General features: G+C 46.7%; 2 protein-coding genes across 2 annotated transcripts in view; one reads left to right on the top strand and one right to left on the bottom strand.

Moving 5' to 3' along the window:
- gabrb1 (gamma-aminobutyric acid type A receptor subunit beta1) overlaps window positions 1-16,658 on the bottom strand; it is a gene marked incomplete at both ends in the record, with an annotated part of 128,767 nt that overhangs the window by 24,677 nt on the left and 87,432 nt on the right. The window lies entirely within an intron of this gene.
- LOC310774242 (zinc-binding protein A33-like) lies at window positions 2,080-3,510 on the top strand (the record flags this gene model as incomplete). The annotated part of the gene is made up of 1 exon (XM_083634290.1): window positions 2,080-3,510. One exon carries the CDS (start codon window positions 2,080-2,082, stop codon window positions 3,508-3,510), a length of 1,431 nt encoding a protein of 476 aa, XP_083490416.1.

Below are 16,658 nucleotides of genomic sequence, written 5' to 3'. Positions count from 1 at the left end.
CCATCTCAACCCCAAGTATACGATCCGCATTATAGGAAAAGCAGCTGTTGTTTAACACTGGCAGCTCATGATCCAGATCATCTAGCTGTTATGTGTGAGTGGGCGGGTGGTGGCACTTTACAAACCATTAATGTCCCATCATTATTTTCATGAATGGATGTAGCGTTAGTTACGTGGCTGGATTATTTGGAAGAGAGCCAAATTAGGTGAGTAAACAACTAAAAGTTCAATCGTTTCTTTGTCCCCCATCTGCCAGTTTAAAAATGCAACAAGAGAGATGATAGCCTACTAGAGTTGCGCGATCTTGACCTCAGTCAGATCGTCAATCGCCACCCTTTGACATCGCCAATACACGATGTCATCGCGCAAGCACATGGCTATATATTAATATGGATGTTAACGTCCATATTAATTAGCTTCAGCTGCGCTCTCGCTGTACTTTGCTAACTTAGCATCGATGCTAGCGGGACTTACCCAGCTATCGTCATTGCCTGCTTTTACTGCTGCTTGTTGGCAATGTTAATCCCATCATCATGGGATTGATTAATGGATTAATGGTTAACATTTCTTGTTATCGATACATGCTACCGCAACAATTAGCCAGCTCACTCCCGCGAGTCCGTATCATGTCCATCAAAACCCCTTGTATAAGATCCGCATTATAGGAAAAGCAGCTGTAGTTAAACACTGGCAGGTCATGCTCCTGATCATGTAGCTGTTACTGTATGTCTGAGTGGGCGGGTGGTGGCACTTCACGTTCACGTAGTTTATTAATTAATGAATCGTTCAGGCAATCGCTTATATCAACGAATTAAACGAGCAAACTCACGGTTTCCTCAAGTGCTGCAAACGGCTTGAATTGTTTGGTAGAGGGATCCCAACGCGCTTCAGCTATGCAGACAGGCAGGTCCGGTGCATCACAGAGGAGCGACGCTTACTGCTGCGCTGCTTGCTTAATCCCATGTCAGAAAAAGTGAGACATAGGCCTAGCCTAACTTTTGTGGTGAGAAATACATTGAAAACTATTCAGATATGACTTGAATGCCACTTGTAAAATAAATCACCCACAGTGATTGACGACGGTCCGACCACTATTTTGACTGGGCGGCTTTATGTAACAAAGGCGGAAGCGCTCATTTTTGGCACATTGCCACCCCTCGTGGTCGGAATGGACCCTCTGTTAAAACGGCATGTTTTTGAATGGAGTTTGGTTACACATTCGCTAAAGCTGTTTCAACTTAGCACAGCGCCGACGACGACTCACACAACAACTATTTGCCTTGTAGGGAATAACGTGCATGCTCCCGCACCCCCTCCCCCCGCCCACTGGCAGAGAGAATACTGACCATTTCCAGCTGTTTCTAAACAAAGACCCCTCATGTTTAAAAAGGTAAAACCGGAAAATATCCTGCTCCGGCTAGCCAGACATGATCCAGACTTCATGTTTAAAAGTGGCTTAACATAACATCATAACATTCTGACATCATACATCACTAGTGCAATACCCATGGGGGTATAAGGCATATAATAGCCTTAGACTGATGACATCACAATTGGCACTTGTGCGCAGACATACAGACATAGACACTCCTGGAATTATAGATAGATAGTGCAATACTTGTCGTGGCCGTTCCCTCCCTCCCTTTCTCCCCATTCACCCATTCATCAGTGAAATCATTATTGACCAAAATCATCTTATGACATCGCTGATGATGTCATGGGCATGCCACATACATACAGACATACAGACACTCCTGGAATATGGCACAATATGACACACAGACACTTGCCAGACATACTGAAAACAGACACACATACGCTCCTGGAATTATAGTATAGACAACATGACATCATGACATATGATAATGACACCATCAGTGATGTCATGCACACGTTTGCCTGTCTGTCTGTCATCATCAGTGATGTCATAAATCAGTGATCATGTCATGATGATGTCATAGACATTGTGACACCATCAGTGATATCTAGACTGAATTGTGATGTCATCAGTGATGTCCATCAGTCATTCCATGCTGAGGTTATAAAAGGGACGAATGACTCTTGATCACAGACATCTCGATGTCTTCCAGATCAGAGGAGGATCTCTCCTGTCCTGTCTGCCGTGACATCTTTAAAGATCCTGTCCTCCTGTCATGTAGTCACAGCTTCTGTAAAGCCTGTCTGCAGAGCTGGTGGACACAGAGACTAATACATGAATGTCCACTCTGTAGGGAAATATATTTTCAGAGTGAAGCACCTTACGTTAACTTGGTGTTAAAGAACTTGTGTAAGGCTTTCTTATTGGAAAGAGATCAGAGAGCTTCAGCAGGATCTGAGCTTCTCTGCAGTCTGCACATTGAGAAACTCAAGCTCTTCTGTCTGGACCATCAGCAGCCAGTGTGTCTCGTCTGTCGAGATTCAGAAACACACACCGACCACAGATTCAGACCCATCGATGAAGCTGCACGGCCTCACAAGAAGCAACTTCATGAATCACTGAAGTCCTTAAAGGAGAAACTGGAGCTCTTTAATAAAGTTAAAGGAAACTGTGATCAAACAGCAGAACACATTAAGATTCAGGCCCGACACACAGAGAGGCAGATTAAGGAGGAGTTTAAGAAGCTTCACCAGTTTCTACAAAAGGAAGAGGAGGCCAGGATCACTACACTGAGGGAGGAAGAGGAGCGGAAGAGTCCTGTGATGAGGGAGAAGATTGAGGTTCTGAGCAGAGAGTTGGCAGCTCTTTCAACCATAGAGAAGGAGCTGAGAGCTGAAGACATCTCATTCCTGCAGAACTACAATGCTACCATAGAAAGAGTACAGCCCCCGCAGCTGGAGGAACCACAGCTGGTCTCAGGAGCTCTGATAGACGAGGCCAAACACCTGGGCAACCTGAGCTTCACAGTCTGGGACAAGATGAAGGAGATGGTCTCCTACACTCCTGTGATTCTGGACCCAAACACTGCCGGTACAAGAATCATCCTGTCTCAAGATCTGACCAGTCAGAGACGTCGTGATTGGAGACAATGTCGTCTTCCTGACAACCCAGAGAGGTTTGACCGGTGTCAGTTTGTCCTGGGCTCTGAGGGCTTTAACTCAGGAACTCACAGCTGGGATGTTGAGGTAGGAGACAGTGCATGCTGGTTGCTTGGTGTGTTAGCAGAGTCTGTCCAGAGGAAGGGCGTGATCGTGTCTGGAAGATGGGAAATACTGTTCTATCAGGGTGAATACAGAGTCAGAGCATGGTCCCCGTCAGATCTATCGACTGTTCTCCCAGTGAAGAAGAAGCTCCAGAGGATCAGAGTGCATTTGGACTGGAACAGAGGAAAGCTGTCATTTTCTGATCCTGACACTAACAGACAGATACACACTATCACACACACCTTCACTGACAGGCTCTTTCCTTACTTTAGTGTGGCTCCTCTGAAGATCTTACCAGTGAAGGTCTCTGTAACAGTGGAACAGCAAACGGGGTGTGTGTCCACCAACCAACATGTGGTGCGCTTGTAGCGCTGGTGCTGCACGGCATAGCAGGAGTGGGCTCCTGTGGGACCCAACACAAATCTCACGGAAGCAGACGGTATTAACGCTGGCACTGGGAATGGGGCCGTAGCTATGAATAGGAAAGTTGTAGAGAGTCAGGGTTCGAGGGGTGGGTAGGGGAGTGGCTATGTGGGTGGTGGGAGAGTGGTTCACTGCAGGACAATTTTCAATGTTGAAAACAATTAGCCACCAGTTCAGCGAACTGGTGGCTATGATGATGTCATACAGTTCTATAGCCCCCAGAAAGAAAATGTCATTGTTGTTGATGCTTTCACGACACCAAGCAATTGTGATGTCATCAGTGATGATGTCATCAGTGATCTCACTCGAACAAATGTGATGATGGGAACTGTACCACCATGGACCGCAGGGCGCTACGAAGAGTGAGACGCGCGGCCCAGCACGTAACAGGATGTGAGTTGCCAGAACTGCAGGAACTGTATAACCAGCGGTGCCTCAGGAGGTCCCTGAAGATCATCAAAGACACAAACCATCCCCACAACAGCCTGTTCTCCCTGTTACCCTCAGGGAGGAGATACAGGGTCCCAAAAGCACGCACAAATCGCTTGAGGGACAGTTTCTTCCCGCAGGCCACGAGACTCCTTAACATACACAAATAGTGTAGTAGCTGTACTGTACCGTACTGTAGCTGCTACCATTATGTATGTCTAATGTTTAATTGTATGTTTAATTAGGTATATGCTATTTGCACCTGTACGTCAAATACGTTGAATTTAAAATGTTTAAGCACGTCTAAAGTATGCACATGACATGTGCACCTATGTGCAGTGAATATGCCACTGTCTCTGACTTGTCTTATCACTCTACTGCCTTATTGCTTGTCAAGTTATCATAGGTTTGTTTGTTCAGCTCCTGCCCAAACTTGAAAATGGCCTGGTCAATCATAAAGAAAGCAATGGGACAACTCTTTTCCTCTTTCCAACTTTTATTTTCTTGTTGGGGGAATGAATCTGGATGAATCAGTTTCAATCAGGTTGAAAACCTTCAAAACAAGCAGAAATTTACAAGTTAAATTTATTCAATCAGAGAAAAATAATCCAAACAAACTTAAGCACTCCAATTAAATACTGCTTATCATTTCATTCATTCCATTTTCAAACTATAATTTCAATGACAAATAAACCATTTCTTATCATTATTAATTTCATTCATTAATTTCATTCATACAGTACCAGTAGCGTCTTCATGAGTTGAGTTGAGCTGAACAGTCTTCTCCTCTGTGTGGCTGTGTCTCTCTTGAAGTGCAGAGTGATTCTGCTGAGACACCTGCACACAGGTGATTTGACTGAGCTGATGAGTTGGTGTGATTTGCTCGGGTGCTCTCACTCAGCTAATGAGTGGGGGTGATTGGCTTGTTGTTCTTCCTCTCCAATAGAGAGCCCTTCTACTATGTCTATGAGTGACAAGTTATGATTTGAACCACAACACCTCCCACTTGAGCTCCTGGTTCTTGAACCCAAGGAGGTCACAGCATCCAGGTTTTGGTATTGGAAAGGTTGAGCTAGATCCTCTCCTGGTACCTTTGGAGACTATCCCACTGTTTGTCCCTCCTCTTCAACATCTGTAGCTCCAGTGTTATTTTGCTCTTCTACAGGAAGCAAGACGATTATCCGCCTGACGTCTCTGTGAAGTATCGACGCAGGGATTTTGGCTGAAAGTTCCATCCTGGCTTTGCCAGCGTCTTTGACAGTCTTCACAGTTGAGACTGGGTAGCTTGGGAATGTTCGGACATTCACATCCCTTACGACTCCCTTCTTGTCCATGTTGACACTGACAACTTTAGCAAGTCTATACTGGCTCCTCAAGGAATTCTGGTCCGCTAGCCAGACGATGTCTCCAATGGCAACATTCCGCTCCATTGTGTGCCACTTACTCCTGACAAACAAGTTGGGTCCAGCCAACTGACTCCACTTCTTCCAGAACTGGTTTACCTCTGACTGGATCACTCTTAGCCTCTTGTAAGAGTATCCTTCAAAGTCAAAGCTTCCTGTGTCTCCCTTAGGTCCAGCTCTGCCTAGCAGTAGAGAATTTGGGCTGATGTAGTCTACACCGTCCTCCCGGCTCTGAGTCCTTGCATCTATGGGTCTTTCATTAGCCAGATTGGCTGCCATATAAAGGAATGTTTGAAACTCTCCCCATGTGAAGATTCCATCACCTCCCAGGTTATGCAGGGCTCTTTTCACGATTTTAACAGCTGCTTCAGCGGCTCCATTTCTGTGAGGTGAGTCTGCTGGATGGATCTTCCAGCTCCAGTCCGTTCCATTTTTTGCAGCTTCATTCTCGAGTTCCGACTTCTCCAACTGGTCCAGAAAGAGGTAAAGCTCCTTTAGGGCAGGCTTGGCTCCCACAAAGTTCTTTCCGGGGTCCGACCACAGCTTTCTTGGATGCCCTCTCAATGCTGTGAATCTTTGGTAGGCCAGTAAGAAACCTTCAGTTGACTGGTCACCAACAACATCTGTGTGTATAGCCCTTGATGCCATACAGCAGAAAACAATTCCCCATACCTTCAGCTTTACTCTCTTTCTCACAGCATCCTTCACTTCATAAGGTCCAAACAGATCCACTGATGTGAACTCAAATGGTCTGGCTGGCCGTGTCCGTTCCGGAGGGAGGTCCCCCATGATCTGCTGGCACTTCCTTGCTCTGGCTTTTCTGCATCTCACACAATGATCAACAACTTTCTTTGCCAATTTTCGGCCTCTTACAACCCAGGCTTTCTTTCTCATCCGTAGGAGTGTTCCTGCTACCTCCTCGTGGTTCACTTCATGGGCTTCTTGAGCTAGAAGTGAGGATATCCAGGCTTCATACGGAAGGATTGGTACTGCGGTTTCATCCTTATTGAAGATTTGTATTCTTCGTCCACATACCAACATCCCAGATTCTCTTTCCTTATACACAGTCAGTCTGCTCAGGGTGGTGTCATGAAAGGTAACACCCTCCTGGGCTGCAAGGAAAATGTCTCGAAGCGCATCTTTACACTCCTCAACAGACAGCACAGCTCGTTTGGCTTTGGACTTGGCCTCCTCCTTTGAAGGAATCACCTCCCACTTTGCCTTACTTACAGCTGAGCCCTTCATCCTCCATTTTGTAGCAGCTCTCCACACCCAGGCAATAACTCTGACAAGTTTAGTTAAACTGCTGAACCTCTTGTCGTCAACAAGTAGTTTAACTACTGAGCCAGCTGGAGGTCTGCGGATTGGACTCTCTTCCAAACTGTCAGAGGTCCTTGGAAGAGTCACTGATTCGTCACCATCAGGGTCTTGCAGTGCATTATTCTGCTTTTTCCTTGCCTGAGCTCTGGTTAGGACTGCTGAGAAAGCTTTCCTTTGGAGTTTATTTATGCCCTCCCTGGCACTTGCTGCAACCTCTTGGGCTGACTTCTTTGGCCACTGCTCCACTGGCTGCCTCAGGAACTCAGGTCCATTCTGCCATTCTGAATCCTCTCTAAGATCCTCAGGAGTCGCTCCTCTTGTCATAATGTCAGCGATGTTTACGTTCCCTGGGATCCACCACCAGTCCTCAAGCGATCCGGCCTTCTGGATTTCACCAACCCTGTTCGCAAAGAAGGTCTGGTAACCGTAACTGTCTCGCTGAATTGCTCCCAGCACAGTTTGACTGTCCAGCAGGTGGAACCATTGTTCTATCTTCATTCGGCTGTGCTTCTCAATGTACCGTCTGAGCCGGGTTGCAAAGACTGCACCACACATCTCTGCCTTGACTGGATCCCCTTTTTGGTCCAGTGGTGTGAGCTTTGCTTTGGATTCAACCAATCTGACCTGGATGCCTTGCTCTGTTTCCCACCGGAAGTATACTACAGCTCCGTAGCTCTTGTCACTTCCATCAGAAAATGTTACTCCCCAAGGTTTTCCAACCCAGCCAGCTGGTGTGAGGCTTCTGTGGAATGTGATTTGGCCAAGCTGCACATACTCCTCAAACAGTTTGATTGCTTCCCTCCTGAGGCCCTCCGAAAGTGGGTTGTCCCAAGTGTCTCGGGTCAGACTTCCACCTCCAGCCTCTTGAAATGCTTTTCTGACGAGTATGGCTCCTTTCTGCTTGGTTGGTGAGACGAGGCCGATTGGGTCATAGAGGCCAGCTACTTGGCTCAATAGCTCTCTCCTGGTTAGGGGGTCAGGAGTCTTTTCTCTCACTTCCTCTCCAAGGAGGTCTTGGCCTGTTCTTATTTTCTTTTTCCTCCTTGAGAAGTTGATGGTGGACATCATGTAAAGCTTGTCCTCCTGGACCAGGTATCCGACCCCTAGGGCTTTATTGTCACCTTCCCTCATTTGATTTGGAAGTATCATGACTCCGTCTTTCCCTTTTTGTCTTCCTGATTCAGGTTTTTCTTCCTCCAAGTATGTTTGCCTCTCACCTTGCCCCGACCGGACCCATGGCTTGAGGAAAAATCCACCAGCTCTCAGAATTTCTTCCACTTTCTCTGTGGTCTTGTCCAGCCTTTTTGAATCATTGTGGGACGTCAGGATATCATCAACATAGCTGTCTTCCTCTAGGACTCTGCGCTCCTCCTCTAAGTGAGTGAACATTGGCAGCCTTGCTGTCTCCCGCATAGCCAGCTGTGCTATGCAACCTGCTGGTCGATCACCAATGTTGACTCTCGTGATGGCATATTCGCCGATTTCCTCATCTTGAGTGTCTCTCCAGAGGAATCTGTGGAGGTGCAGCTCACGATCTTCTAGCCACACAGAATTATACATCTTTTTGATGTCCCCCAGAGCCGCATAAACTCCTCTTCTGAACCTGAGTAGCACTGCCCGGATTGGATTGAGGACATCGGGCCCTTTCAGCAGGAGATCGTTCATACTCTGTCCCCTGAATTTTTGGCTGCTGTTCCATACAATGCGTATCGGTGTTGTCAGAGAGTGGGGTTTTGGTGCTACTAAGTGGCTCACATACCACACCGGCCCTTTCCAGTTGTTAATTATCTCCCTGGTGAGTTTCCTAGCTGCTCCTCTTGCCACCATTTCATGTACTTGGGCTGTGTAGGCAGCCTGCCACTCAGGCTCCCTTCTGAGCTGTTTTTCTGTTCTCAGAAAGGTAGCCTCCACGCCACTCCTGTTATTGGGAAGAGAAGTTGGGTCTTCAATCCAGGGATATTTTGTGTCCCAGTGTGGAGCATCACTATGGGCATCCGCTTTCACATAAGTGAGGCCTTGCTTTATTATTTCAAGCTCCTTCTCCTCATTCAGTGTCATTTCCTTTCCTCCTGGTTGACAACTACCGCAGCGACACCCACCACACTTCGGTTCACATGCTGCTCCAATGCTGTCCCATTTCCACCATTCCAGGAACTCTCTGCCAGCAACTGTGGTCTCAGCCTGCCTTTCTTCATACTTCACTGCTGCCGTCCTCATTGAGCGAGCAAAGTGTGTTTCAGATGCATGTGCTGCCATGTCCACCTCCTCAAAGAGATCCGGATGAGCTCCTCCTACCGTTTTTCCCAGTGGGCTCTCCCACAAGACGAGGTCTCCAACCATCTTCACTCTCTGTGGGGCCAGTCTACCTTCCCGGTGGCTTATCAGTAGATCGATGCTCTCTGGTCTCTTTAAATCTTCCAGCTCAGTTTCTGGGAAGAACTTTTTCAACTGCTCCGGTTTGATGACTTTGTGGACTTTGGCTATTTCATTTAGACCATAGCAGACGAGTTCGTGAGCTCTCTCCGTCCCTCTGGGTGTCTTGACTCTCACTCTGAGTAGATATCGTCTGGTGTTAACCTTCATAGCCATTCCTCCAACTCCATGGACAACTAAAGTGATGTTTTCACTTCTCAGATTCAGTCTTTCAGCAGCTCTGTGAGTGATGTAGTTGGTGTCTGATGCTAAGTCGATCAGGGTTCCAATCTTCTGACCTGCATTGGCAGTGACTTCTAGCAGCATCATAATAACTGGCAGCTCTTTCAATCCATTTGCCTCTAGCAATCCAAACTGATCCTTCTCTGCACAGTTTGTTATTGCAGTCCTGTTTGTAAAAGCTCGCCTGCATTTTTCCGCCATTTCTGAGGAGAGTTCGGCCATGAATCTCTTGTTCCTCTGTAAGCTTATGTTTTTTCCTGCTGTCTCTTCCACTTCTGTCTTCATCGCCCCTTCTAGATTCGATCCTTGGACAGAGAAAGAAATGGTGGTCAGAGGAGATCCCCTTCCTGCAGTCTTTGTTTCTGCACAGGTAGGTGCCTGTACATTCATTCTCTTCTCCATGACATCCCAAGCACCTTTTACATCCTCCCAGTTTCTTCACAGCATTCAACTTCTCAGCCAGCTTCAGTTCCTTGAACCGTTTGCAAAAGAAAAGTTTCTCTCTATGCCTTTCATCTCCACAGACAATGCATCCTTCTTTCCTTGTGGAACGTGTAGAAGCAAATTTTCTTTCAAATTTCCTTTCTTGTCTCTCTGGCTTCTCAGTTACTCCCAGCTGCTCCAGTTTCTCCAGAATTTCCTCTTGAGTTTTCAGGAACTTGAGAAGGTTATCAAAATGATTGTCTGGTGTGACATTATTGCGGGGGTTTACCATGAAGACAAGCCAGTCTTTCTTTACAGCATCTGGTAGCTTGCTTTCAATGGACTTAATTATCAGTGGGTTCTTGATGGCACCCGTGTCTCCAAGCTCAGTGAGGTCGGCCAGAGCTTTTTCAACAGTTTGGATTAAGTCGATAACCTTCCTTGGCTGATTTACCTTTAAGGCAGGAATTTTATCCAAGTCTTCAATTATTTCCAAGGCAATTGTAGACTTATTTCCAAATCTGTTCTCCAATACTCTGAACATGTCTTGAGCAGTGTTGTATGTTGACAGATGGAGGTCTCTGGAGATTTTTTCATCCACGCTGTCCAAAAGTTGCATTTTTTTCACTTCCACTGAACCGGTGGGTTCTCCCTGCCTTTGCAGGCTCTCCCAGTCCCTTCTCCATCTGTGGAACTCTCTTTTGCAACCATTAAATCTGGGCAGACTAGTTGGCTTTATCCTCACAATGGGTGCGGTGTGTGTGGCTGGTGTGGCCGATTTGTTGGCTGCTGCTGTCATTGAAGCTGCCACAGCTGCACCTTTCTCCTCCTCTGCAATCCTTTGTGCTATGGCAAACTCTGCTCTTCTTGCTTCAAGCTTGTTATTGCCCATTTGAAGGTCCCTCACTCGGCTCTCCAGAATAGTTTTTTCTTTGGCTGGAATCCACAACTCCCAAGCTACTAGACTTTTAGTAGCTTGCTGGACCAGCTTCTCCATGAAAGTCATTTGCACTTCATAGCCATCTCGATTTACAGCAACGAGTGGTATTGCAGCAGCATCCTCCCAAGCTTTCTCTGCTTCCCGGATTGCAATTTCCAGCTCATCCTGCCCGTATCTAGACCATAGCTTGGCTTGAATCAGCTCCCTGACTTCATTCAATTTTGAATGACAGTCATTAATTGTTCTCTCCAGGTCAGCCTCCTGTTGCTTGTTAAGCTCTGCTTCTTCACCATCAGCTGCCGTGGCTTCAATGTCTGCTATTAAACCAGCCTTATAATCATCATTTGCTTCACCGACTCTTCTGGCTTCAGAGGTGAGCTTTCTGAACTCCTCTTGTAGTTCAATTTGAGTCATGCTCTGTGCTTCTCTGGTGAGGAAGTTAGCTGCTTTGGTGAAATCACTCTTAGCCAAGGTCCTTTCTTTCTTCAGTTGGCTTACTGTTTTCCCAAAAGTTTCCTCTGCCATCTTGTGAAGATCAATCGTCCAGTTTCCCCTTCTGCTTCGACAGTTTTCCTTCAGACTTTTATTAGACCTTTAATCCTAGTTGTGTCTTCATGCACTGTCATGCATTGGTTTTCAACTGTCAAGTTATCATAGGTTTGTTTGTTCAGCTCCTGCCCAAACTTGAAAATGGCCTGGTCAATCATAAAGAAAGCAATGGGACAACTCTTTTCCTCTTTCCAACTTTTATTTTCTTGTTGGGGGAATGAATCTGGATGAATGAGTTTCAATCAGGTTGAAAACCTTCAAAACAAGCAGAAATTTACAAGTTAAATTTATTCAATCAGAGAAAAATAATCCAAACAAACTTAAGCACTCCAATTAAATACTGCTTATCATTTCATTCATTCCATTTTCAAACTATAATTTCAATGACAAATAAACCATTTCTTATCATTATTAATTTCATTCATTAATTTCATTCATACAGTACCAGTAGCGTCTTCATGAGTTGAGTTGAGCTGAACAGTCTTCTCCTCTGTGTGGCTGTGTCTCTCTTGAAGTGCAGAGTGATTCTGCTGAGACACCTGCACACAGGTGATTTGACTGAGCTGATGAGTTGGTGTGATTTGCTCGGGTGCTCTCACTCAGCTAATGAGTGGGGGTGATTGGCTTGTTGTTCTTCCTCTCCAATAGAGAGCCCTTCTACTATGTCTATGAGTGACAAGTTATGATTTGAACCACAACATTGCTTGTTGTGTCTCTTGTTGTTTTTGCACTCATATGCCCTGTTATATTTGTACTATGTTGTAAACGGAGTTCACAGCACAAGAATCTCACACGTGATACTTGTACCACAGAGTGACAATAAAAAATCTTGAATCTTGATGTCATCGGTGATGATGTAATCAGTGTTGTCACTCGAACAATTGTGATGTGAGGATGTAGGGGGCATCATAATTGCTGTGGGTCGAGTCACTCTGTTATTCGGCTCTGCAGGTTATTTCTCTTTTATTTGGGAAGGTGGTCTTTGGAATTTTTACACTGTGGCCACACAGGGAGCGAGGCGTCTATAAGGGGGTTTTCTGTCTGTCTGTCTGTCTGTCTGTCTGGCCAGATCGCCGATGACGTCATATGTGGCCACTAGGGGCCGAGTGGCTGATGATGGACAGTTGTCTCGACGAGAGAAAGAAAGTGGCCAGATCGCCAATGATGTCATACAGTTCTAGACGGCCTGGTGGCCATGTCACTACTTTTGTGATGTCATATATCAGCGATGATGTCACAGACTGTTATGAGGCCTGGTGGCCGACCACTACTATAATGATGTCATATTATCACAGATAATGTCATAATGAGGTCACAATGTCGGGGCATACTGTATGCTGCTCTTCGGATGCGGCCCTTACGATGTTTGTTTCATGTGCTGTTGTGATGTCGGAATGATCGAAATGTGTAAACCAAATCAGGATGAATGCTAATAAGTAACTTTTCCAATTTAGGCCACTACATAGACAGCAACTAATACCATATTACAAATTACATGTGAGCAAAATAAAACCTTTCTTGCCATCATACTGTATGACGTCAGGTCGGCAACCCGTGTACCAACATTTTCTGAGTTTCCAAGTTGTTCCGACTTGAGCGGCCATTCACGTGAATTTTCCCTGTCGTGATCACGTTTTTACGATAACTCAGAACGCAGCTTCTTCTTCTAATGGCTTCCCGGCAGACTGGATGCATTGTGGCACATTGCTGCCTCTCACTCTAGACCTGGTCCTTTCAGGTTTCCAGTGTTTCTCACACCTCAATCTTGGCTGTATCACCTCGTCTCATGTACCTCCACTCCTCATCCCTCCTGAGCAACACCTCGTCTCATGTACCTCCACTCCTCATCCCTCCTGAGCAACACCTCGTCTCATGTACCTCCACTCCTCATCCCTCCTGAGCAACACCTCGTCTCATGTTCCTCCACTCCTCATCCCTCCTGAGCAACACCTCGTCTCATGTACCTCCGCTCCTCATCCCTCCTGAGCAACGCCTCGTCTCATGTTCCTCTGCTCCTCATCCCTCCTGAGCAACGCCTTGTCTCATGTTCCTCTGCTCCTCATCCCTCCTGAGCAACACCTCGTCTCATGTTCCTCCACTCCTCATCCCTCCTGAGCAACACCTCGTCTCATGTTCCTCCACTCCTCATCCCTCCTGAGCAACACCTCGTCTCATGTTCCTCCACTCCTCATCCCTCCTGAGCAACACCTCGTCTCATGTTCCTCCTCCGCTCCTCATCCCTCCTGAGCAACACCTCATCTCATGTTCCTCCACTCCTCATCCCTCCTGAGCAACAACTCGTCTCATATTCCTCCACTCCTCATCCCTCCTGAGCAACACCTCGTCTCATGTTCCTCCACTCCTCATCCCTCCTGAGCAACACCTCGTCTCATGTTCCTCCACTCCTCATCCCTCCTGAGCAACACCTCGTCTCATGTTCCTCCGCTCCTCATCCCTCCTGAGCAACACCTCGTCTCATGTACCTCCGCTCCTCATCCCTCCTGAGCAACACCTCGTCTCATGTTCCTCCGCTCCTCATCCCTCCTGAGCAACACCTCGTCTCATGTTCCTCCTCCGCTCCTCATCCCTCCTGAGCAACACCTCATCTCATGTTCCTCCACTCCTCATCCCTCCTGAGCAACACCTCGTCTCATGTTCCTCCGCTCCTCATCCCTCCTGAGCAACACCTCGTCTCATGTTCCTCCTCCGCTCCTCATCCCTCCTGAGCAACACCTCATCTCATGTTCCTCCACTCCTCATCCCTCCTGAGCAACACCTCGTCTCATGTTCCTCCGCTCCTCATCCCTCCTGAGCAACACCTCGTCTCATGTTCCTCCTCCGCTCCTCATCCCTCCTGAGCAACACCTCATCTCATGTTCCTCCACTCCTCATCCCTCCTGAGCAACAACTCGTCTCATGTTCCTCCACTCCTCATCCCTCCTGAGCAACACCTCGTCTCATGTTCCTCCGCTCCTCATCCCTCCTGAGCAACAACTCGTCTCATGTTCCTCCACTCCTCATCCCTCCTGAGCAACAACTCGTCTCATGTTCCTCTGCTCTTCATCCCTCCTGAGCAACACCTCGTCTCATGTTCCTCCACTCCTCATCCCTCCTGAGCAACAACTCGTCTCATGTTCCTCCGCTCCTCATCCCTCCTGAGCAACGCCTCGTCTCATGTACCTCCACTCCTCATCCCTCCTGAGCAACGCACCTTCACCTTCCTGAAGGGGTTAATAGAGATTTCAGCCCAAGGGTGGAAGCCAGCGTCTGGTTCCGGATCCGACCTCTCACATGAACGCAGCATTCAATATTCTACTTCACACTCGAGCTATTCTGATGTCACCAGTGATGTCATTTGAAAAATTGAGATGTCATCAGTGATGATGTAATCAGTGATATCAGCTTGATATCCACAACAAAGTGTGATGTCTTGACGCACAGCCTTGCCATGCCAGGACATCAAATTCTGCTGCTAAAATTGGGTATTAGCAGATAATTCACTGAGGCAATCAACTATAACTCACTGAGAAACTTTTGTCACATCGCAAAGAGGGAAATGAATTGACTTGTTGGACAATGGACATATGCTATTCACCTTCACCTTCATAACCCGGAGGGTCGTTGGCACCACAGACGATCTGTCAATAAGCTCTCTCCATCTCTCTCTGTCCTCGGCACGAGTGAGTCCACTCTATTGCGCATGGAGAGAATTACAGCATATTGCATGCCTCGTGCACACATAGCGATTGCGAGACGGGAATTTGATTAGTTTGTTTGATGTAATGCCCAGGCATTGCCTGGCCACACCTGTGAATAATTCTGGTACTTAAGACCACCCAAATCCTGTTTGCGCTGGCATTTTTGGGGCGCAGATGATTTGGCACGGCTCTAATTTGCGCCTGCGGCAGGTGCCGTGAACGTTTCCGCATCCCCACCAAGAATTGCATCTCCACCATATTCCGGGGCTGTTTTAACTTAGAAAACAGGGAGGTCACGTCTACCCAGACAATTATATCACTTTTAAACAGTTACATTTATGTATAAATCATTACAATATGCTCCCGTGAGGTGGGGATGCGTTTAGCTGCTGCCGGGCCGGGGTGCAAAACTCCCCATAACACCGGACATTTGCGCAAGGAGGTCTGCTATCGTTAAGGCACGCAAACATTGAAGCAGATTTTAAAAATCCCATTTGTCAAATGTAAACAGTAGTGGCTAATCTGAAAGTATGGGTTGGATTGCTTTTGGGGTTTTCTTCACAAAAGTGGAGAAGGAGGCAGAAGCAGCACTAGCACTGCAGCAGGTGCTCCCGCAGAGCTGGAGGTGGTGTTGAACTTATCAGAATCAGGAACCTTCAGGTAGGCTACAATTTCAGAGCATAAAGTGAAACATGTATAGGCTGCTTATTGCTTTCACATTAATGTGCTATGGGATTATCAGTAGGACTGCACAATACAGTTTAAAGTGGAGATGAAGCAGTTAGATTTTATTATTTTTGTATTTGCATTTCACCTCAGACAAGACAAGACAGGACACTGCACTCTTCCTTAAATTAAGTTTGCTGTGAAGCTTTTGTACAGAGGCATGTTTTTGTTTTTACGTCTTCATAATATTATACTTGCAGTTATCTAGGCAATGTTGAATTATATTAGTGAACAAATAGGTAACATGTAACATCGGGCAGGGGGACAAGCAATGGAAATCAGTCCTGTGACTGCAATTGTCGTGCATTTACATTTTTTTTAAATGTTCATTAATGTACACCTGTCCCCTATCGAACAAATAAACGAAATTGAATTGAATTGAATCACGTTAGCATTATATTCACCAAATATTGCTTCAAACGGCCCAAATGTTTGTGTGTAAATGTGTGTTGGCCTGGCCTCCATGGTATCTAATGCCCGGCCTGAATTATGGTCCCAGTCCGCCCCTGCGCACACACATGCATGCGCGCACACACACACACACACACGCACACGCACACACGCACACACACACACACACACACACACACACACACACACACACACACACACACACGCATGTACGCATGCACGCACGCACACACACTAATGTGAGTTCCAGTCTACAATGAATTCCCCAAACCAGAGTCGGACTCTGAGCTTTTAGAAGTACTTGCAGGGATCCACTGCACCTTTTCATATGATTCACTCCCTTCTTCCCCACACAGCCACACAATGCCATGCCTCACTGAGCCCCAAAACATTCATTCAAGCTGTCACCTGTTTAATTTAGGCAGAGAGCCCCCACTGCTCTCCCTGGAAAGCAGGTTACACCAGTCTGTTTAGAGAGATCGCTCTCCCTGGAAAGCAGGTTACACCAGTCTGTTTAGAGGCATCACTCTCCCTGGAAAG

The sequence above is a fragment of the Poromitra crassiceps genome (assembly GCF_964638095.1).
Source record: "Poromitra crassiceps genome assembly, chromosome: 3".
Taxonomy (NCBI): domain Eukaryota; kingdom Metazoa; phylum Chordata; class Actinopteri; order Beryciformes; family Melamphaidae; genus Poromitra; species Poromitra crassiceps.
This window is presented reverse-complemented; position numbering and strand designations above follow the sequence as displayed.